The sequence below is a fragment of the Elgaria multicarinata genome, chromosome 13 (genome assembly GCF_023053635.1).
Source record: "Elgaria multicarinata webbii isolate HBS135686 ecotype San Diego chromosome 13, rElgMul1.1.pri, whole genome shotgun sequence".
Taxonomy (NCBI): domain Eukaryota; kingdom Metazoa; phylum Chordata; class Lepidosauria; order Squamata; family Anguidae; genus Elgaria; species Elgaria multicarinata.
The window spans coordinates 27,883,589-27,905,580 of NC_086183.1; the positions used below are offsets into that span (position 1 = coordinate 27,883,589).

Consider the following 21,992-nt stretch of genomic DNA (forward strand, 5'->3'; position numbering starts at 1 on the left):
GCATAGGCAAAGCGCAGGGCTGCTTTTAAAACCTAGTAACCTGCCCAAGTCCAGATCACCCAACTTGTCCATCATCTTGACCAGTGGCCTTCAACTGGTCCATAACTCAGACCCACCTTAGACTCCCAACCTGCAACATGGGACCCACTTTCACAATTGCCCAACATGGTGGCAACAGCTTTGCCGCTACCTATCCAGAGTGATCTCGCAACCCGCTTTTGGGTCACGACCCACTGGTTGAAGATCATTGATCTCGACCAGCATTGTCTTCTTTGAGTGTGGCAGGAGCTCTCCTAGGTTTCAGGCTGAGGACTTTCTTATCATGTGTGACTTCTTCCTTTTTTGACTGGAGATTCTGGGAATTGAATCTGGGACCTTCTGCCTGCAAAGCATATTCTACCACCGAATTAGGGATCCTCCCATCCTTACAAACCCACATATGTACCTGGGGTAGCCAGCTGCACAGGAGGCAGCTTTTGCACAACTAAGAGCTGTGTAGAAAGGCATTTCAGCTGCTGTAGCTTTTCTATCACCATCACCACCAGCCTTGCAGGACAAGTTGCACCTGCTGAAGCTTCCTCTTTTGCACAACTGCTAAAGGTTCAGCAGGAGCCTTGTCCTCCTTCACATCTGATCATCATGCTGGGGCCCCTTTTCCCCTGAATCTCCACCCTACCCCTCTCCCCAAGTGTAAACGCTTGGAATCTCCAACTGGTGAATCATCCCCTCATGTCATATTATTATTATTATTTATTTATTTATTTATATAGCGCCATCAATGTACATGGTGCTGTACATGGTGCTGTCATCTCATACCCTTCCCTCCAGATGCAATTCTTGCATATCTTCCTTCTACCCTACACATGCAACCTCTTCCGGACTCCTATATAACTTTGTTCCTCTTCCAGTGGTGACTCTGTTTCCTTTTTCCTGAATCCTTTTCCTTGCTCCTAACCAAACTGACCTGGGTAGTTCTTTGCTTTGAACACCACCCTGCTTTCAACCTTCTATCCCCACTCCTTGTGCAATGCTTGTTACACCTGTCCCCAAACTCCCTAATAAATGCACCGTCTTATTTGCTTCCCAGACTCTCCGGATGTGACCTTTGCCTTCCTCTGTGATTGTCTGTCCTCTGCTGACCCCTGACTCCCATAGCCTTCTTGACGTGACTTCCTCTCATTTCTTGAATCTTTCCTCCAACACCCTCTCCTTTTCCTTAAAGCAAAGCTGGCTCTACCACTAGACAGGGAGAGGTGGCCCACCTCGGGTGGCAAATTGGGAGGGGTGTGCTATTAAACGATAGCAAATCACCAATGAGCAAGTGGTAACATGAGTGGGATTTTCTGCTTTGTACATGAAAACTCCCCCAATCCCAAATGAGAGCCCCTCGTTTCACCTCCCCAGAGTCGATTTGCCTTTCCTTCTCCAATCTCTTTCTTCTTTGACATCTTCCCATGTCTCTCTGACTTCTTGGACTACTGGGAATTTTGTCTTTGGCATCCTTTTTCCTTCTAGTATCCCCCCCCCCCAAAAAAAAACCTCCCAGTGGCCTGAGTCTGCCGACTTATGGCCCTTTCCATCTCAGGCAGGGCACTGCAGAGCATCCGAGCTGAGCAGCTGTTGGGGCCGCGGGTGGCGGGTGGTGAGGAGAGGGGTAGGACTCTGGGCCTGCCAGTCCCGGTTAGCATCTCCCCGCCCCCCTGGCAGCTGCGCCAAGCTCTGTGGCAGAGACGGAAACGGATCCGAGTCAGGAACCAAATTGCTGTGACAGCCACCGCAGCTACGCCGAGGCCTTGGTGTTGAAGTCTTCCTGGGGCTTCGAGGGAGTGGGGCAGAGGCAGGGTGGGATGGGCAGGCGGGAGAGCAGCTGTAATGCTTTGGTTTGTGGGGTGGGCTTTTAATGTCTGCATGGTGAGGTAGGCCGGGAAGTGGCTAAGTGCCTGTACGGGGTACACGTTGCAAGCTGGAGGGTTTTCTTTCTTCTGCAAGCTCTTGGTATTGATGCAGACCAGCCAAGGGGCTGTTATTTTGAGTGCTGGAGGGGTTCCCTGGGAAGAAGAGAATGGATGTATCCAGGAAGATGAGAGCATGTCTGAGCCTGGAGGATGGAAATGTAGAGTCTCGGGCGTCAACTTATTTGTGGCACTTGCTTCTGGGATGCGAATGTTTCTTGGTGTGGCTGTTATGAAGACCTGGAACGTATGGCATGTTGTATGGCTTGCTCCTGACGGCCAGGAGGTCTTCCTAGGATCTAGGCTCGCACCAAGATAACTTCAGATTCTCAGAAGTGCATAGCGCCCCATCAGGGTCCGGGGGACCTCCTGTCTTTGCTTTCTGCCTGGGATTGCACATCAGGGGTTGTTGATCATCTGGAAGAAGGATGTGTGTACATTCTGTTTGGGGGTGGGAGTGCCTTGCTGTGCAGAAGAAGATAGTGGGACAGCGGTGTCTTTGCCCCGGGATGTTGGGGGGTGAGTAAAGGGCCCATAGGTAAGACACCAATATGGGCATTGGGCTACCAGGGATGCTCCAAAATGCTCTCCTGATCCTGCTGCGTAATGTGCCTCACTTCCTTCTTGCAAATCCCTCCCTTAAGCCTTGGAGGTTTTGACTTAAGCTCTGAGTCCTCATCCCAAACAGCAGCGAAGCCTGACATTGGACAACTTTCTGTGTTCCTATTTGTCCTTTGTTACTCCTGCCTCTTTCCTTTTGTTTCTCTCCCAAAAACAACATATCTTGGTTGTAAGTTCCTTGGGGGCAATTTTTTGGGTTTTTTTATGGTGGCTGACCTATATGACTCTGGAAGGTACATTGATGATAAATAATAATTAATGATATGACAATTGGTGTACGTTGGGTGGGGATTCCTTCTCATTGGTTCCCTGCTCATGGAGGGTCAGTTACCTCCTATTGCTCACCCCCGTGGTGATGTCAGGATTTGGGGACGACTTTGGGGAAAGCATTCCCAGTGGCATCCCTGAACATAAAAGAGCATGGGAGCACCCAGAGATTCTCTTGGCTGAGCTGGTTTTGTTGTGCTACAAAATAAGACCCTCCTTTTTGGTTTACACATACAGCACAATGAGACCGGAATGAGTTTTTGAGTGGGAGAATGGATTTCCCACTTATTTATTTATTTATTTATTACATTTCTATACCGCCCAATAGCCTAAGCTCTCTCACTTCAGGCTGGAGGTAGTGAATGCTCCCTTAATTCCCTGCAAATACAATTCCAGCTCAACTGGGCATTAGCTGAGTTCCTGTATGTATTAATAAAATCCTTTATTAAAACAAACTTTTTTGCTTTAAGAAAAAAATAAGATTGTTCAAAATAATAAGCATTTAACCACTCAAAAGATGAAAAGATTTCAGAAATGTAACAATTGCACTCATCAAAGAAAAATTCGGACTACGAACAAGGAAATCTGGAACATATATCTTATTTCTTCACTGGAGAGGTGAAATAACAGTTGTATCCTCTACATTCTCAATTAGCTCTGGGATTGCGAGTAGGGAAATAACAAAAGGACGTATTTGTTTCCTGTGATATTCAACGGTGCAAAGTGCCATGATGTGCTTTGCATTATGCCTTGCAAAGTTTTAGGGTCTGTTAGTGGTATTGTGATAGACCTGAGTGGTTATTGCCTGGATTGCAAGAAATAGATGGTAGAATGAGATGGCTCAGATGTCATATTGCCTTGGACATACAGACTACAGTTGGATGTGGCTTAATGCTTGCTTGAAGACTTGTGTGTAGCTTCTTGGATCCTAACATTTATTTTTCCTGGAGGCAGAGATTGGATGTAGTAGGATGGATGGATGCTGAGAAGTTACTAGAGGAGAGAGTTGTCATGGACGGCTTTGAGGTTTTTTCTCCACGTGTTGTAGAGAAAATTATATTTAACCAGTAGTGTTTTAGGGTTAGGATTTAATTTGCTCAACCTCCAAATCAGTTTTTAATGCCAGGCATTTCTGCTTGAATGAACCATAAGTATTTTTTTTAAAAAAAGAGTTGTACAGAACACTCTTTCACTGCAAAGAGATCAGAGTACAGACAAGAACGTTTCTGGATTTTCAAACCAGCCCTCAGTCTTAGTACCTCTCCTTTTAGAAATCAAGCACTACATCCCTTATTCCCCTAGAGTGGGGGTGAGCTACTTGAGTTTACAACAGATGTTTAATTTCCACCGAGGTGGTAAACCTGTGCTGGTCTAAAGTTTGGAACTGAGGTGGGGTCTGGCGTGACTGCGTATTCCTCCATTCTTGCATGAAGAAAACCAGCAAGTTTGGGGGAGTTAAAGCCATCTAGTTTGACATGCTAGTTTTCTATGCAGAAGGAATTGATTTATGTAGAGGAACTTGCAATCATGTCCTTTTGGAAGGGCCTTCGCTCAGTGGGGGAGAGAATCACTGTTGGTCAGTGACAGTCCTGAGCTAGAAGGACTAAGGATTGGACTGTATAAGACAGTTTCCTATGCTCTATGTGAGCCCACATCCAGTTTCAAGCGGTACAGCCCAGTCTGAAGTGGCAGGAATAACTTCAAAAGGTAGTGAGGTGTAGCAGATGCTCCCTCAAAATATTTTCTGCTCCAGCTTTCAGACACAGTAAATGTCCTATGTAGCATGGATTCACTCCTCTGAATGGCCTTTTGCATGACATTGCTCCACCAAAACTAGCTTTTCTGGTCTCACCCCTGTGGCTAGAGCCCTGGCAGGGGTTTATTGCTTTCATGAGAATTAGGCCACTTAGTAAGTGTTTGCTTTTTGCCTTAAGTGTTTTGGGACAGTACTGGCTATTAAAGAGGAGCATGTTTTGCAAGACTCGAGTTGCTAGTCTGTTCCAACCTCTGTGCAAGACTTGAGCTGCTCTGTAAGAGCTGGAGCAAATGAGAACAGCATTGGCAAAGTGGTCCCAGGTATGCCTTAATGCCAGGTGAATACCTAGGATTAAGATAGATGGATAGATAGATAGCACTGGCTTGATAGACCAATGGTCTGATTCAACATAAAGGCAGCATGGTATATTTATAAGTAACCATCTGTGTTGCTGGGTGGGAGTTACAGGTGTGTGTTGGGTCTGGAAAGGGTGAAGGCCACCAGTTTAGGCAATGACTCTGTGCAGGGGACACAGCCACTACCAGCATCTCGGTAAGCTGATTATCTCCGCAGCCCTCTTCTTGCTGGGATTGCAGCTATATGCGCAGGAGGCCTTTGATCCCATTAAACTCTTACCAGGGCTTTGCCCGCAGCTAATCAGGGACTTCCTACTAAGAACTGCTGTAATACAACTTACCTCCTAACATCTGACAGAGGAAATGAGCCAGGCTTAAGGTCCTTTTTCTCACAACCGGTTTGGCATTTGCAGAGCGCTGAAAGAGGGGTTCGTGCTCATAGCGGAGAAAGTGCAGAACCCACGTTTGCCTTGTCTGTGGGCTGAAGCAGCTGCAAACAGACATGGGTGAGGGTTCCCCCCACCCCTTGCAGCTACTACTTGCTGATGTGGTTGAGTGCTGTGAGAATCAGCAACAATCTAGGACAGTGGAGGCTGGTGGCTCCGATGACAGTGGGGCAGTAAATTGGCTCCAGGTGTCAGTCTAGCCAAGGTGCACCCTAGATAGCTCCTTTAGAGTTCTGACTAAAACCCAGAGCAGATTCACCATCTCACTGATATCAGAGCCACTAGCCTCCATTGATCTAGGACCTGTGCGGGACCGTGTGGTTGGAATATAATATAAAAATTAAAAGTTTAAAACTACAGTATAAAAATAAAACATCGCAGCAATGCAGAGATTTAAAAAAAAACAGATTTAAAACAACAGAACTAAGTTAGATTGTACAATGTTAAAATCATTTGAAAAATTAGAAATGTGCTTCAGATGAATTGGACAGCATTTTTAGAACAAGTATTTTTAAAACAAGTATTATTATTAAAAGTACTTTTTTGCTCCTATGGGATGCCGCCTTTCTCCAGCCCCTCTCTCTTTTTCATCAACCCCCTACCACAAAAGGTTTACTCCTGTCAGCCTAGGTCCAGGGTGAACTGGGTTCAAACTCCCACCTGGCAATGAAGCTGGGTAACTATAGGCGAAACACTCTTTTTCACACTAGCCTGCCTCACAGGGCTGTTGTAAGGATAAACATGCGGTGGGAACAACATGAATGCTCCCCAGAGCTCCTTGGCTGGCTGGCTGGATAAAAATGCACTAAATAATATTAATTCTCCTCAGTTTACTGTGGTATGTGCCGCACCCCCCCACACACACATACAGAGTTAAAACAGTAAAATTTAAATTTAAGTTAAAATTAAGTGTTAAAATACTGAGTGAATAAAAAGGTCTTCAGCTGGCGACGAAAGCAGTACAGTGTAGGCGCCAGGCGGACCTCTCTGGGGAGCTCGTTCCACAACTGGGGTGCCACAGCGGAGAAAGCCCTCCTCCTAGTAGTGCCTTTAGTGCCATGTTTTTGCATTGCTGCCCTCAGGAGAGTGTTAGGTGAACTCTAGGTGGGACATGCACTCATTTGTTATCGGCCAATGCCAAATCCCCACAGGTTTGGCTGATACTTTGCATGAACTAAGAGTGCCATTAGAATGGCTGCGTTTGGATGATCGTATCTTGGCTTTAAAAGTCGAGGTATAAATGGGCCTTGTGGACACGTGATAAACTAGCCAGGAAGTCGTCAATTAACTATAATTTTCCATTATGTCCAAAGTGGGAAACTAAGGTTAATGGTTTCTGAACAAACTTGCATATTAAGCTATGGTTTGAAGTTGTCTTAATAGCCTGGCTTGTTCAAAAGCCATTAACTATGGTTATGTCCGAACCAGGAAACTAAGATTAATAGCTTTTGAACAAGCCAGGACATTAAACAAAAACTACAGTGAACTGAAGACTTCCTGGTTTGTTTCCTGGCTTGCGCAAAGGAAGGAATGAAGCAGTCAGAAGGCTCCTTCATAGCTTAGTAAACCAAGATACAATAATCTGAAAATGGCTGTTGTGTCCCAGAATTCTCTGCAGCAGTCATAGGTTCCTCAGCAGACAAACCAATAGGGAAAATGTTTCATGAAAGCAAAACATTTGGAAACTATTATTCTGCCAAAGGACAGAAGCATATTCCTGTCTCTGAAGGGCTCACAGTCAAATGTATTGTGGAGAGAAGCTTTTTGCTTGTGGCACCCGGTCTTTGAAATGTTATCCTCAGGGAGGCTTTCCTGGCACCTATGTTGATATGATTTCAGTGCCAGGCAAAGACCTTTTTATTCTCCCAGGCTTTTCTTTAACCTTTTAGGCTGCTGTGTAAGTCCTTTATCTGCTGTGTTTTAATATCTGTTCCATGTTGTTTTATCCTGCTATTTATTGATAACTTGGGGATTTATTGTACTGTTTTGTTTTCTTGTTGTGAACTGCCCTGGAACACTTGAGCTGAAAATGCGTTATATAGATAGATACAGAACGTTTCGTTTGGAGTGGAAGGGCGGAGAGGAGGGAAAGGCTGGTGAACAACAAATAGAGAATTTAAACAGTGCATTATAAATAGAAAACAAACATGTCAGAGAATCCTAATTCATTCCCACCTACTCACATTAAAGTTCAGCTCCGTGCTTTGTTTTTTGTTTTATCTACCATCTTCTATATCTCCTTTCTGAACTGAGGGTGGTTAATCCTATACACACATAAATTATAATCTTTTTTGCTCTTACTGCCTCGACCTTTCTGAGGTCTAGTTTATGCAAACAGGTGGTAGAGCATGGCCTGGGCAAGCAGTGACTGACCAAGAAAGAGATCTTGGGGTTGTGGTGGACAGATCAATGAAAATGTCAACCCACTGTGCAGCAGCTGTGAAAAAGGCAAATTCCATGTTGAGCATAATCGGGAAGGAAGTGAAAATAAAACTGCCCAGATCATACTGCTCTTATACAAATCTATGATGCAACCACACTTACTGTACTGTGTACAGCTCTGGTCATTGCACCTAAAAAAGGATATTGTAGAGTGGGAAAAAGAGCAGAAAAGGGCAACTAAGGGCTTTTTAACATGAGGCATTTAACCTATTGTTTTACTGAGGCTTCTGCTTCCGGGTTCTTAGTGGCATTAAGATTGGCTCCTTTACACTTTTTTGGGGGGGCAGGGGTTTTCTTTCTCTGCCTTTCTGAATGTTCCATTACACAACTACTAGGTGGTGCTATAATAATTGTGCAAATATATGAGGCTTCTATAATGCCATTGAAAAAAATGCCAGACTTTCCTTGTTAGAAAAAGAAAAGGCTGCAATAATGGTTGTAAAGCACAGGAGAGGCCCTGGAATATGATGATGTTGTGAAAAAGACCGACAAAGTACCACGAGTGAGGAATCATGAGTGCATGACAAAAGTCTTGTGTAGAAAGGCTCATAAATGATCAAGGGGCTGGAACAACTCCCCTATGAAGAAAGGTTACAATATCTGGGCTTGTTTAGCCTAGAAAATGGGTGAGTAAGGGGAGACATGATAGAGGTGTACAAAATTATGCATGGTGTGGAGAAAGTGGATAGGGAGACATTTTTTCTCCCTCTCTCATAATACTAGAATGCAATGGGGTCATCCCATGAAGCTGATTGATGGGAGATTCAGGACAGATAAAACAAAGTCTTTCTTTAAACAGCACATAAAGGATGGAATTCGCTACCACAAGATGTAGTGATGGCCACTAATTTGGATGGCTTTAGAAGGGGGTTGGATAAATCCCTGGAGCCTACATACACTAGTTGCTGGGGTACATGAGTGCTGTTGCTTGTGGGTTCCTATTCAACAGCATTTGTGTACAAGTCTTATTCCTCGTGTGCAATGGAGTTGCTGAGGTCCCTTTGCCCCTGCAGCAATTCTTGTGCATTTAATACTTGTATAACTGGCGAATATGAAGCACACAGCTTTCCTTCTCACTGCATTTCCCTGCCAGTAAAAGGTTTACCTGTTGATTTGTTTGTTTGTCACACAACTTCTGAAGGCAAAAGATCCCTCCCAGAAGAGAAGCTGACAACTTTACATGCACACTTCCTTTTCCTTCTATTAAAGTCACGGGAGCCCTGTGTCCTGCATTCAACCCGGTAAACCTAGGCCTCATCCTTCTTGCTGCGGCCTCAGCTTGAATCTCACCTGGGGAGCCTTCATAGAAGGTCTTTTTTAAAACAGCACTTTAAATTGTAGTTGGGTGTTTTTTTAAAGGATGAAGTGCTACAATTTAAAGGCCTTTAAGGCTGAATTCTCAATTTGCTTCTCAAGGAAATCTGTGGAGGTCAAGAAAACAAACAATTGAGCCTACCCCGCCAGGCCCTGGTGAAACTGAGGAAGAACTAAAATGCTGTGATATGATTACTCCTACAAGAGCAGACCTGATTCTGCCTCTTATCAAAGTTGACTGACGCAGGTTGCCAATTTGTCAACCAACCGCTATAGCTGTGCCTTCTAACGGCAGCTCGATATGCAGGCATTAGCAGGTGATAACGTGGATCTTCATCTACGGATGACTGCAGATCATGCTTCTGTTAAAGGCACAGGAGCAAGCTAGGCTGCTGGTTTTTTTGGATAGTTGGCAGTCCTAGACCCTTCTCCTCTAGAACCATAGAATAGTAGAGTTGGAAGGGGCCTATAAGGCCATCGAGTCCAACCCCCTGCTCAATGCAGGAATCCTGTGCTTTTACAGCAGCAAGATATTTCTTGAATTATAGCTGCTGAAATTAGTTTTCCCTTTCATGTGGCTGGGGCCTGAGGCAGTATTTGATTGTTATCAGCAGGACTGGCAAAGTGCCCTGTGGTGAGTCCCCTTGGGTTTACCTGGTAGTCTCAGGTAGCTTGTAACTGCCATTTTAATTTCACCCAATTCTCCTAAGCAATACTACACCAGGGGCATTGTGGGAAATTAAAATGGCATCTCCCCAGACTTAGCTGCCAGGGGCCCTTAGGACAGGTATCTCTGGACCCCACAAGGTGGCACTGGGCCAGGTTGCTGCTTAGTAGCATCTGAGGGAGACACAAGGTAGCAATGTGAGCTTGGGGTAGTTCTGTCAGCACCATGCAGATTCTAGTTGCTGAATTGAGCCCTGCATTGATGTAGGGGACACTGATACCATTGGGCTGGCCCTACCATTACACAGAATGAAGCAGTTGCCTCAGGCAGCAGATTTTGGGTGTCATAAAAGGGCAGCAAATTATTTATCGTATTTCTGCTGCCAGGGATGGGTGAAGGTGCTCATGGGAACTTTTGCATCACATACCAAAATAACTTGGCAGGTTTTGGATACTATGAATCTTGGGTAGGTGGCTGGCTGCACTACATGCTGTTCTATTCCAGTGTGAATACCATCTTTGGGGTGGGTGGTAGGATGACATTGGAAATACCATAGTGCACTTTTGTTAGTTTTCAAAATTCTTGCCCTCAAGGAACTTTTTCCACCTTGTTTTCCCTATCTAGAAGCAGCTGCATGTCTGCCGTGGATTCCTTTTACATTGTAAAGGATTCTGGGTGCATTCTGTTCCCATGTGACACTGGGCAAGCCTCTTAGTTGTTTTGCCTCTTACTGGTTTTACCTCACAAAAAACTGAAAGTGTGCCCTGGAATATACTTCCCTGCCACAGTGGCATTTCAGGAAGATCAGTAATGTGGATGAGCTGGCTTTCATGGAAATTTGCCCGCTGTTACTGATCTTTTCCTCGAGGAATCCCCAAAGAGCTTTTGAGGAACCTCCAGTGTTCCTGGGAACACAGTTTGGGGGCAATTTGTTCTGATCCAGCAAGGTCAGTTTTAGAGCAGGGCTCTACCATAAAAACCTACGATTCTGTCCTAGAAAACAAAAATTGGCAACACTTTATTTATTTAATGCATTTCTATACTGCCCAATAGCCAAAGCTCTCTGGTCCTGATGACTAGACCTGAGGCGAAGAAACTGTATTTGCTCAAAGTAGGACTGAGGAAGGTTTGACTGAAGTTTCAGAATTTGTAGGGATAAGATGTAAGATGCTTCGTATTTGCCCCATAAATCTTCTATATAGTCCTGCTTACATGCCCTTAGTTAAGGCAGTTTTAGAATCTCTCTCTGTGTTTGATGTGTGTGTGTGTGTTGGGAGGTAGGGGAGGAGAAGAAACGTGTCGGTTGCAGTTTGAACTTCGATGCAAATCTTTTCCCCCAAATGTGCTGTGAATATGAATGACACTCATGCAAGTCAATGAGGAAGAATTTGGCATTAAATATTCTGTTAAGCAGTACTTCAGAACACAGTCCAAGAATTCAAGTCTGCTGGCAGAGGTTGGCCAGAGGCAATATACAGAGGATGGGGTTCCCATAACTTTAGAAGTTGAGGTAAAAGTGAGTGCATCCAGTCTGGTACGGAGATTTAGTGGCAGTACAGGAATACTATCATGAGCTATAAGCTGTAAACTTTGGTCAGGATTCATAGACTGTAGTAAGAGAAAGAAGGCAATTCATGGCCCTACCTAAGAAACTTCATTCTGGGTTTGTGGAAAGTGGCTAGCAGTTGCTCAGTAGAGAGGGAAAGATTGTGCTCATTGTGCGTGCTCAGGTCCCCATTTGTTTATTCTGAGGGGTATCCATCTTGGTTTGCTACAACAAACACAAAAGGGAGTCGTGTGGTACCTTAAATGGCTAACAGAATTATTGTGACATATGCCAGAATAAATCTTACAGCTTTTTTACACAAGATTGTATCTACTTTTGGTTTTGTCGCAGAACTGAGATCCGAGCACTGCATGAGGAGTGTTTCCTTTCTTGCTTTTCTGCTACATCACCTCTAGGTGGCACTATAGTATAGCAGACTAGCACAAATGCACAAGAGGAAGACACACTTTCTTTTGCTTTCACAATTAAGGGCACAATGCTATCGATTACACCCTTGGGAATTGGAAGCCTCTGAACTCGGAGGTGTCCGATAATCCAATGCAGGGCAGGAGGTGCAGCAGAAGTGATTTTTGCCTCCCCATTCTCCCACTCTGCAGATTTTGCTAGACTGGCTTTTTAGCCTGTCTAGTGAGGGCACTTTGGAGGGGGAGGGAAGGAGGCTGGAAGAGGCTCAGGATAACTCATATCCTGGCTTCTCCAGTCTCTTCCCCTCCCCACCAACTGGAACACCCCCTTTCCTTTCTCTCTGAGGTTGATTTTCCGATCTCAGAAGGCAGCTAGTGCGGCTGTCTGCAAGGGGTCAGATCTCTGACTTTCCCTTCTGAGGTTGAAGTGCTCCCTCCAACCTCAGAAAGGAAGCTTCGAACAATCCTATAGTACCTGGGATGCTTGTTCTGGGATAGTAGGATTGCTTCCTAAAGGCTGTATTTTCCCTGCTCTAAAAAAAAGTGCTGGTTAAGATACAGAAGTGAAACTGGAGGGTCATGACATCGTCTAAAGAACCCCTTAACCACAATAAATAGGCAATGATGAGCACACAATAAATGCCTCATGTAGAAACGCTCTTAGCCTTTTAAGGTGCCACAGAACTCCTTTTATTGTTTGTGTCTGTTTTCTCTAGCGTATTACTTTAAAGAGGGTGTCCTGGCGTTGGCCGTAGAGCAGATTGTAGATACCAAATGGGCTTTGTTCGGGCAAAAGGATTAGGACTCCAACTGTATCAGTAAGATATAGTACGTATCTTCTACTTACACCACTAGAGAGCATGTACGGCAAATGAGAAAAAAACCCATATATGTTTATTCCACAAAGCATCCCTGTCTGCTCACCATTCCTCCCTAACGTCCCTTAGACAGCAAGAGTGTGTGGGGTGACAGGCTTAGAAAGGAGCGTTTGAGTGTGTGTTGTAGTAAAACTACTTTCATGTGCCAACTTGTGGTGGAGCCCTTTTTCCGTCCTTGGAGGAAACCGCGTCTGTTCGGAAGAGGAAAGGGGCAACAAGTTTTAGAAGGGCAGCAGAGTTGCAGATGGCTTCGCCTAGCAACGGCGGCATCCTTCTTAGCAGCTTCCTGTTGCCTGGCAACAGTTACCACATGGTATACCAGAGCTGTTTCCCTCATTAATCTAAACCAGTAGGTGTGCTGCGAGTTTCCCCACAGCAGGGCCTAGCAGGGTGCCTTGGCATGAGGGAATGCCCCTGCTGCTGGCGCCTGGTAGCGCTAAGGCGGCCTTTCCTGTCAGGCCCTTTAGGTGTTTGCTGCTGGGAGCCAGGCCTTCTCACTGTAAATATGTGGGGATTGGCTGTGACTTCCTGGTGACGAAAAGAAGGCGCTCTGCACATGCTCAGGGCAGGGCTGAAGTCTATGGGGTTCAGCCTCCTTTAGGGACATTCCAGAACCTCTTCACTGAATGTTCGTCTATCTATCTATCTATCTATCTATCTATCTATCTATCTAAAATTATTTCTATACTCCTTTTAAAGGTGAACCCTTTCCTTCCTTCCTTCCTTCCTTCCTTCCTTCCTTCCTTCCTTCCTTCCTTCCTTCCAAGGGTGCAATCCTATGTATGTTTAGATAGAAAAAAAGGCCTACAACTCCCACCATGCTCCAGCCAGCCAGACTGCCTGGGGAATGCTGGGAGTTGTATGACTTTTCCCCCTGTCAAAACATGCATAGGATTGCGCCCTAAATCTCTCAACACCTTTTGATTGTAGTCATGGAAGGGCAAGTATTTAGACAGGATTTTGCCCGATGGCTCAGTAAAGAGTAATAAAATTACATAACTTTAAACTAATCTGGCTACCTAAATGTATGTTCTGTCTGTTCCGAAATGATCCTGCAATGGCTTTAGGCCCTCCCTCACCACAAAACATTTGGCTACAGGTCAGATCTGGCTGCAGATTTGGGGCGGAAGGGGGTGTCTTGGCCAAGATGTTGTTAGTGGCGTCCTCCTCTCTGAGTGGTCCCATCCCCTTGCCACTGTCCCCCTCCTTATTTTCCTTCTCCCTCCTGAGGACTAGAGAGGTGTTTGTTTTGTTTTGAGCAGCCCAATCTGTGCAAATGCTCAAAGGGAGAGTGGAGGTTGTTGCTTCTTCTTGTCACTCTTCTCATTGCCTGCTCACTCAGGGCACGAAGAAGCAGCCAGAGAAAGGAGGGGTAGCAGGAAACGTGGTTTCGGCCTGGGGTCAACAGTGGGTCTCATGCCAGGGTGCCCAGCAATGCCAGTCCTTGACGCCAGCCCAACTACGGGCTTTGCTCTGAGGCACTCTTCTCTCCGTCCAGCGAATGTAGGAAATTAAAAAAGACCTGAGGTTGAAAGCCGCTGGAGCCAAAGGTTGTTTCTGGGACTCAGCTCAAAAGCTTTTGCTAAAATTAATTTGTGTTTAAAAAAGGAAAGAAGGAGAAGGCACTCTCTTATCTAGCAGTGTAAAGGTACTATCTTATCTATCGCAAGTTTGAGGTGATCATTTGAGTTAGAGCTTGCCAGTCAAAGGTTGGCTGTTCCACGAAGCAACGTGAAGCGCTAGCTTTGAGATTCCAGAAGACTGCCATTTTGTGGCCTCATCCTCCATTTCTGTTTGCCATTCAAATCAAAGCAAAAGACATCTCTAGTCCTGAGGAGGGAGAAGGAGGCATGGAAGTCATTTTGACTTTTTGTCTCACAGGAAAAGGAAGTCTGGATGTCCTTTTCTTTTGCAAAAAGCAGCCAGTGGGAGGATGAGAGCAAGCGATCTGGATTGGGACCAATTTCTGTTAAGGCTTAGGGATAAAGAATTTAAACCCCTTCCCATTCACCTCACCCTGCCCCCCACAGCTTTTTGTAAATGACAAAGACGTTTGGGGTTCCAATCCTGGAATTCCCACGTCATGTTTATTTTGAAATAAGGATACATAGTGAAAATATCAAAGTCCATCTTTGTTACTGGCCAGTTTATTGCAGAGGCTTCTGTATTTTTAAGGCAGCTTTCGCCAACCTGGGGAAGATCCCGATGGCCGTACTGGCTGGGTAGGTTAGGATTTGCAGTCCATCCCATTTGGAGGGCACCAGGTTAGGGAAGGTTGCTTTAAGGGCAGCACAGATGGGAGAATTTCACAAAATGCTGCTTTTCCTGCCATGGTACTGCAGTGATGGGAGAAGTTGAACTTGGGCCCTGGTGAGATGCTGTGTCTCTTAGCCCCTAGACCGCTTGAGCCCTGGCATCTCACACAAGAACAGAAGAAGATCCTTTTTCAGTCAGCCAGATGCCTCCGGGAAGCCCCTGAGCAGAGCTGTCATTTCTTATCTACAAGAATAATTCCCCCCTCAAAATGTGAAGGACAGTTAGCAAATAAATATTTTATAGAAAGATGGAGTCTCTTTTTATTTTATGTTGGAACGAGCAAATTCAGGATTCAATACAACCTTATTTACTATTAGGGGCTATTTGACTGCAATGATTATGTTTATAGACCATTTTTGTTAATATTTTTAATTTATGAATAGATATTAGGTTTATTGGCCTTCGTTAATGTTTTTATTTATGAATGGATATAATCTGAAAATTAATTGATAGCATTTATTTGGAATGATGTAATGAAAGACATTTTAGTGTGGTTTGGAAGTGTGGCAGCTCCTTGCGAGCCTTGACCCTCCTAACCGCCTTCCCCACTCCGTCCTCAGACAAAAAGGCCGCAAGGTGTCCGTATCGGACACTTCTCCCCTCTTTCGGTAGATCCTGGTATGCGTTGTGCTTCCCTGGTTGTAGCTGAGGGGAAAATAAATATTAATGCTCAAGGTGAACGCGGCTCGAGGACGGGTGAATGTTGCTGGCTCAGCTCAAAGCAGGACGGGCGTCAAGTGCAAAGGGGGAGGAGGACGTTGGGTCCCACTGCCGCACCAGCTGTTGGAAGGATGCCTGGAGCTGGAGGAGTGTTGGGCTGAGCGGCCACAAGGGGGTGCTGTGCTGCAGAGAGCAACTTGGCAGGGTCTCACTTTCCGTCCGGTGCCAGATGTGGAGGGCGATGCATGCATGGTTAAAGGGTTGTGAGAAGGCTGCAGTGTGGGTGTAGTATGGCAAAAAGATCCATAGGTGGAGCTAAGCAGCAGTGGTGGGGAGGCAGATCCTGCAAAGTGTAGGAAGGAGCCAGCAAAAGGGTTCACTAGGGGGCGCTCTTTGGTGTGTGGAGTGTGTGTGTGTGTGTGTGTGTGTGTGTGTGTAAGCTGATGGCAGCAGATGGTTATGCGCTGATGAAATGCCAGCATGATCTGGTGTTAGGCAGTTGGACTGGTAGGATGGAACTATGGAGACCTGGGTTCAAATCCCTGACCTGAAGTTCATTCTAGCCTACCTCTTAGGGTTGTTGTGAGGATAAAAAGGGGGGGGGTAGGGGAGGACCATGCATGTCTCTATGAGCTCCTTGGAAAAAGAGTGTGGAGAACATTTAAGAAATAAATTAAATGAGGGGAGGAGATGTAAGCAGTGAACTACTGGGAAGGGTGGTGGTGATAGAACCTGGAGTTCCTCCTTGTATGGAATATACAATCCCAGTCTGGTGTCAGGCTTTTGTGAAGGGCGGAGGTGGGCAAGACGCTGCACGGCTGTTGACTTCTGCAACGTTTAATCCTCTCTCCTCCTTGATCTCCACAAGAGCAGCTGGGCTGGCTGATTAGAGATTCTGTGGCACCTGTAGCTCAGTGGACCCTTCAAAAACATCCCTGGGCCCCAAGTCAACTGCTTGACTTGGCTGCATGTTGACACTGTTGGAAGGTCTTCTCTCTTTACCCTTTGAAAGGCATCAAGAAGACATTGAGGTGCAGCTGCTCCTGTCCTCCACTGGTCCTTTCGCCCATCTTCCTCTTCCAAAAGGGCTGGAGCATCTCACCAACGAGGGGACGTTACAACAGCTGGGATAGTTTAGCTTGGAAAAAAGGAGGCTAAGGGGAGACATGATAGAGGTGTACAACATTATGCCTGGTGTGGAGAATGTGGAGAGGGAGACATTTTTCTCCCTCTCCCATAATACTAGAACCTGGAATCATCCCATGAAGCTGCTTGGTGGGAGATTCAGGACAGATAACAGATTCAGCACATAGTCAAGCTATGGAATTCACTAATACAAGATGTAGTGATGGCCGCCAATTTGGACGGTTTTAAAAGGGGGTTGGATAAATTCCCGGAGGCAAAGACTATCAATGGCTACTAGTCCTGATGGCTATGTGCTACTTCCAGTATCAGAGGCAGTAAGCCTGTGTTCACCAGTTGCTGGGGGACATGGGTGGAAGGGTACTGTTGCACCATGTCCTGCTTGTTGGTCCCTGGCCGATGGCTGGCTGGTCACTGTGTGAACAGAGTGCTGGGCTAGATGGACCTTGGTCTGATCCAGCAGGGCTCTTCTTATATTCTTAAGTTCCCATCTTCTGGAGCCAAAGAAGTCTTGCTGGTACTGGAAGACAGTGCTGGAGGGGGCAAGAGGAACCGGGCAAAAGCTGCAGCACTGGTGGCTTCAGTGCATTTAAGGGCTTGCCAGATGTGGGACTTCAACTCCCAGAAGCTCCAGGCATCATGGACAATGGCCAAGTATGATGGCAGTTGAAGTCCAACAGCACCTGGTGGATCGCAGGCTTCTCCCCATTCCATCCCCATTGTAGGCATAGTCTTTGATCAAGGTCCTGGCAATCTCACCTGCTGAATATCCTATAGGGGGGAAATGCCAGAGCCTCATGGAGCATTGGGCCTCCGTTTTTACCTTTGAAGGCTGGCATGATACTGCAAGGGGGTGGTGGTTTATAGTTCTGTCCAGTAGGGGGCACTGTGCTGAACCCAACATGATAGTCTAAAATTGGGCTGAATATTTCTTTTTCAATCATCTATTAGGTGGGTAGGGTCAAAATGGAACCTCCCCGCATCCCACATGAAATATCTTAGGAGGAAAAAGAAAATCTGAATAATGGTGCTGGTCTTTGCCATTTACTCAACTTTACATGGCGGCTGAAGGTTTTCCATTTTTTCTTGCTTTTTTAATTAAGAAGGACTCATTTTTCTCACAGTGGCACAACTCTCTCTGTCTGTCTCCTGAGGTTACCTGCTGGCCTGCACTTCCTGGCATGCAGTGGGAGTGAAACTACATCAGAGCGCATTCCTCCCATGGCATTCTGGGAAGTGCAGTTGGTGGGAATCTGTGAGTTAAAACAAAAGTTTTAAAAGCAAGGAGGGGGGAAGAAAAAGCCCTCGGCCACCTCATTAAATTAAGTAAATTTTCATCTGACCCCTGAAAATTTCACCGAAATTTCTCTTCCCTTCCTCTCTCCCGAAACAGTAGAAAACGGGGCTCCCCATTTTTGCAGGGGGAGAATGTGTTCCGAATCCTGGCTTGGCTTTCAGTCCTGTTCCAGTCTCACAGGGGTATTTTTCCATCCTGCTTGCAGGTGGCAGTGCGGAGGCCACGGCCGAACTTTCTCCATGAGGAGGGGTAGAAGATGCCGGCTTTGCCCGCGCTGCTGATGCTGCTGATGCTTGGCTTTGCCCACAAGAGCCTAGCGGTGCTGTCGTCTCTGCGCATGGGTAAGAGGGAAACTCCCCGTAGCGGAGCCCAAACTTCACGGAAGCTGCTGCTGAAGGTGGTTGAAACCGAGGCGGCAGAGCCGGTGGGGGCAGGGAGCCGGGAATTCGGGGGGCAGCCGGGTCCTGGACATGATGAATGGCTCGGGGACGGGGGCTGTGTCTGGTCTGCTCGGCAGCTCCATCCGTTATCCGAGCATCCAGGCGGCTGCAGGGGGAATAAATCAGGACACGGACGGAGCATGGAGAGAGCTGCAGAGCGCAGGGAATGGAAGGGCTTTTTTTGGGGAATGCACAGAAGCCCGCTCAGGAGGGCTGTCATGGAAAAGGAACTGCACCCTCGGGGGTGAGAACTCTTGTGCCCAGATTGGAGCGGGTGAAGGCAGGGCCCACCCATGTGGAAGAGCCTGGGCTCACCTCGCTGCCTCCCTGCTTCTCCCTGCTACTGTACCTTTCAATCTTCCGCAGCCGGGAGGAGATGATTAAATGCTCTGTCCCCTCCCGGAAGGCTGTAGGGATCTGGGAGGATGCCTGCCTCTGCTGTTGGAGAAAGGCACGGAGGTCGGAGAAGGAAGGAGCGCCAGGACTGTTATAAGCCAGACTTGCTGCCCAAAGGAAGATGCAGCAGATGATTCTCCTCTGCAGACCCCTCGCAGGTTGCTCACTGCACCTTATTCCCTGGCAGGATGGGGTCAGGACATGCCTGGCGGTAGCAGCAGTTTGTATTTTAAACAACCAGCAGTGCCTTGTATTTTAAACAACGTCATCATGTTTAACTCTCTGTCAGCCTTCTCCATCCTGGTGCCCTCCAGGTGTGTTGGACTACAGCTCCCATCAGCCCCTGGCTGGGGAAGATGGGAGACAGTCCGACATGTCTTTGCGGGTTGGCCCCAGCTTGGGGAAGGCTGCTTCCTGCTGTGAAGAGCATCACCAGCCGATTTTGGCAAATCCAGCTGCTGTTAAAAGCCAAGCTGCCATAGTTACAGCTGTTTTTATTTTCCTGGTCAGTGGGCAAATGTTCACTGGTGGTGGCAGCGCTGGGATGCCCAGGCAAAGACTGTGCAGTTGCTCTAGGGAGCAGACAGGGTGGTCTGGAGGTCCAGGCTAAAGCTAAGCAGGCCTGGTCAGGGCATGTGTACGAGACCGTGTGGGAAGTGTGATGTATGTCCCCTTGAGCTCCTGGAGGGAAGGCAGGATATAAACAGAATAAATTCACTCATCGATGAATTTGAATCAATGATCAGTGAGTAATGTGAACAATAAACATGGCCCACCATTCTCCTAGGGCCACTGCCTCCTTTCTCCATGGGTGACTATTCAGAAACTGTTTCAATGGCACCTTTACATTTGCATTAAAATATATTTTATAGTATTTTTATATTTGATGTTGTTCCCTGCCTCAATCCAGAGGGAGAGGTGGGTAATAAATAAAATGATGATGATGATGATGATGATGATGATGATGATGATGATGATGATTATTATCTGCAGCGGTGTGGTAGGGGGAAGCGGATTGTACTGCCCAAAGTGAGTGCCCTGGGCCAGGGATAAGAGTCTTCCAGCTTGCAGAATTGGCTTTATTTTTTTTAATAGAATCCTGTGGTCCATCAAATGGAGCCAGACTCACAGTGGTGGCTTTGTGTAGGGGTTGTAGGGGGGGCAGAACCAATAACTTTACTGCACCCCATGAGCCATACACGCCAGGGTGGCCTGCATAATTCAAATTGCCTGGTGAATTAATATAGGCCAGGGATTCAAACACTCCAATTTAGACCTAAAAAGGGCTATCATTCAACCATCGGGAGTTAGAGAGCCTTGCTAATCTATTGCAAATCACGCAGAGCTTTGCCCGCTGCTTGCCTCTGCTGCAGGAAATGTGAGCCAGGCCCGGGCGCATGCGGTGGCCATATTGGAGGTGCCATCGTCAACGGTGGTAGCAGTTGCCCCTGGGTGCTTTCAAGGAAGGCTTGACAGCGCCGCGCCTTCCTTCTTTTGTCTAGTGTTTAGAAGCGGCTGCCTGCATAGACGGAGCTTCCGTTTAGCTGTCACGACTAATCGCCGTTGATAGACCTCTCCTCCGTCGTTACTGGAGTTCTGGCAAAACATGCAACCTGCTGTCATTGCCTCGCTATGCAGCTAGTGAGCTTGATTCCAGGGGACAGGGCTGTTTTGGAATAAGGAGCGTCTCCTGGCTCCGTGTGCTCCCTAGAAAGAATTGGGCCAAGTCGAAAGAAGCGTTGCTCTTTCAGGTGGCAGGTGACACAATGGGCCTTGGGCAGGCGTTATGTGACAACTAGGCAGGCAACTGCAAGGTGAGCATGGCGAGGATCACCGGGGGCATATATAAAGGGAATGAAAGGGTTACAAAAATGAGGTTAAGATCAGGCATACCTAACATTTAGGGGCACTAGAGTGAGAAAGCCGGCGTGGGAGTCCAGAAATGTCCGGGAAGAATCTCCCCCTTCAGGTAATGGTGGTAAGCCTATATACACCAGCTGCTGGGGAACATGGGCAGGAGGGTGCCGTCACACCCATATCCTGCTTGTGGGTCCCTGGTCGACAGCTTGTTGGCCACTGTGTGAATCGAGTGCTGGACTAGATGGATCCTCGGTCTGATCCAGCAGGGCTCTTCTGATGTTCTCACGGTATTTGCCTACCGAGGTTTTCTGCCATGGTTGGGATGAGTTGTGGCTGACGTCTTTCTTTTCCTCCCCACTTCCCTGCCCCTGTGGCCAGCTGCTATTTTGGATGACCAGACGGTTTGTGGCCGTGGGGAGCGATTGGCGTTAGCCTTGGCCCGTGAACACATCAACAGCATCATCGAGGTGCCCGCCAAAGCCCGTGTGGAAGTGGAGATCTTTGAACTGCAACGGGACAGCCAGTACGAGACCACCGACACCAGTACGTTGCTGCGTGTGTGTGTGTGTGTGTTTCGTGCGGGGGAGGGGATGTGTCTCCCTGCGCAAAAGGGGGAGGGTGAAACGATCTGCGCGGTTCAAGGGAGGATGAGCAGATGCAGCTTTGCGTGCCATGGAGTGATCACCCTGCTGATTCCTCCCATGCCAGTTAGAATAATAATGCCCAGTATTTTGATGACTTCATGCATCAAGCAAAGTGGGCTCTGGTTACATAATAAATTTTGTTAGGGCCAAATGCTGTGCTACATTAGACATATTATTTAGGATATGTGGTTGCTATTTATTTATTTATTTATTTATTACACTTATATACCGCCCCCCATAGCCAGAGCTCTCTGGGCGGTTTACAGAAATTCTAAAATTGAGATATACAAAATTTAAAATTTTAAAACACAGAACATACACACATAAAGCGTTAAAAACCGTTAAAAAACTAAACATGTGGGTGATTAAGATGTGCTGCCATATGCCTGGGCAAAGAGGAAGGTCTTAACCTGGCACCGGAAAGATAGCAGCGTTGGCGCCAGGCGAGCCTTGTCAGGGAGATTATTCCATAGTCTGGGGGCCACCACCGAAAAGGCCCTGTCCCTCATTGCCGCACTCCGAGCCTCTCTCGGAGTAGGCACCTGGAGGAGGACCTTAGATGTTGA

General features: G+C 46.8%; 1 protein-coding gene across 2 annotated transcripts in view; it reads left to right on the forward strand.

Annotated features, from left to right (window-relative positions):
- GRIK5 (glutamate ionotropic receptor kainate type subunit 5) overlaps window positions 1-21,992 on the forward strand; it is a 61,783-nt gene that overhangs the window by 2,571 nt on the left and 37,220 nt on the right. The window contains exons 1-3 of one of the 2 annotated variants that reach the window (XM_063140778.1): window positions 17,966-18,044; window positions 18,292-18,427; window positions 21,161-21,325. In XM_063140778.1, the coding sequence (XP_062996848.1) occupies window positions 18,343-18,427; window positions 21,161-21,325 (250 nt within the window). In that variant the 5' untranslated portion in view covers window positions 17,966-18,044; window positions 18,292-18,342. Of the gene's footprint in view, window positions 1-17,965; window positions 18,045-18,291; window positions 18,428-21,160; window positions 21,326-21,992 lie in introns of those variants that run through there. The other variant, XM_063140777.1, reaches the window with a different exon arrangement.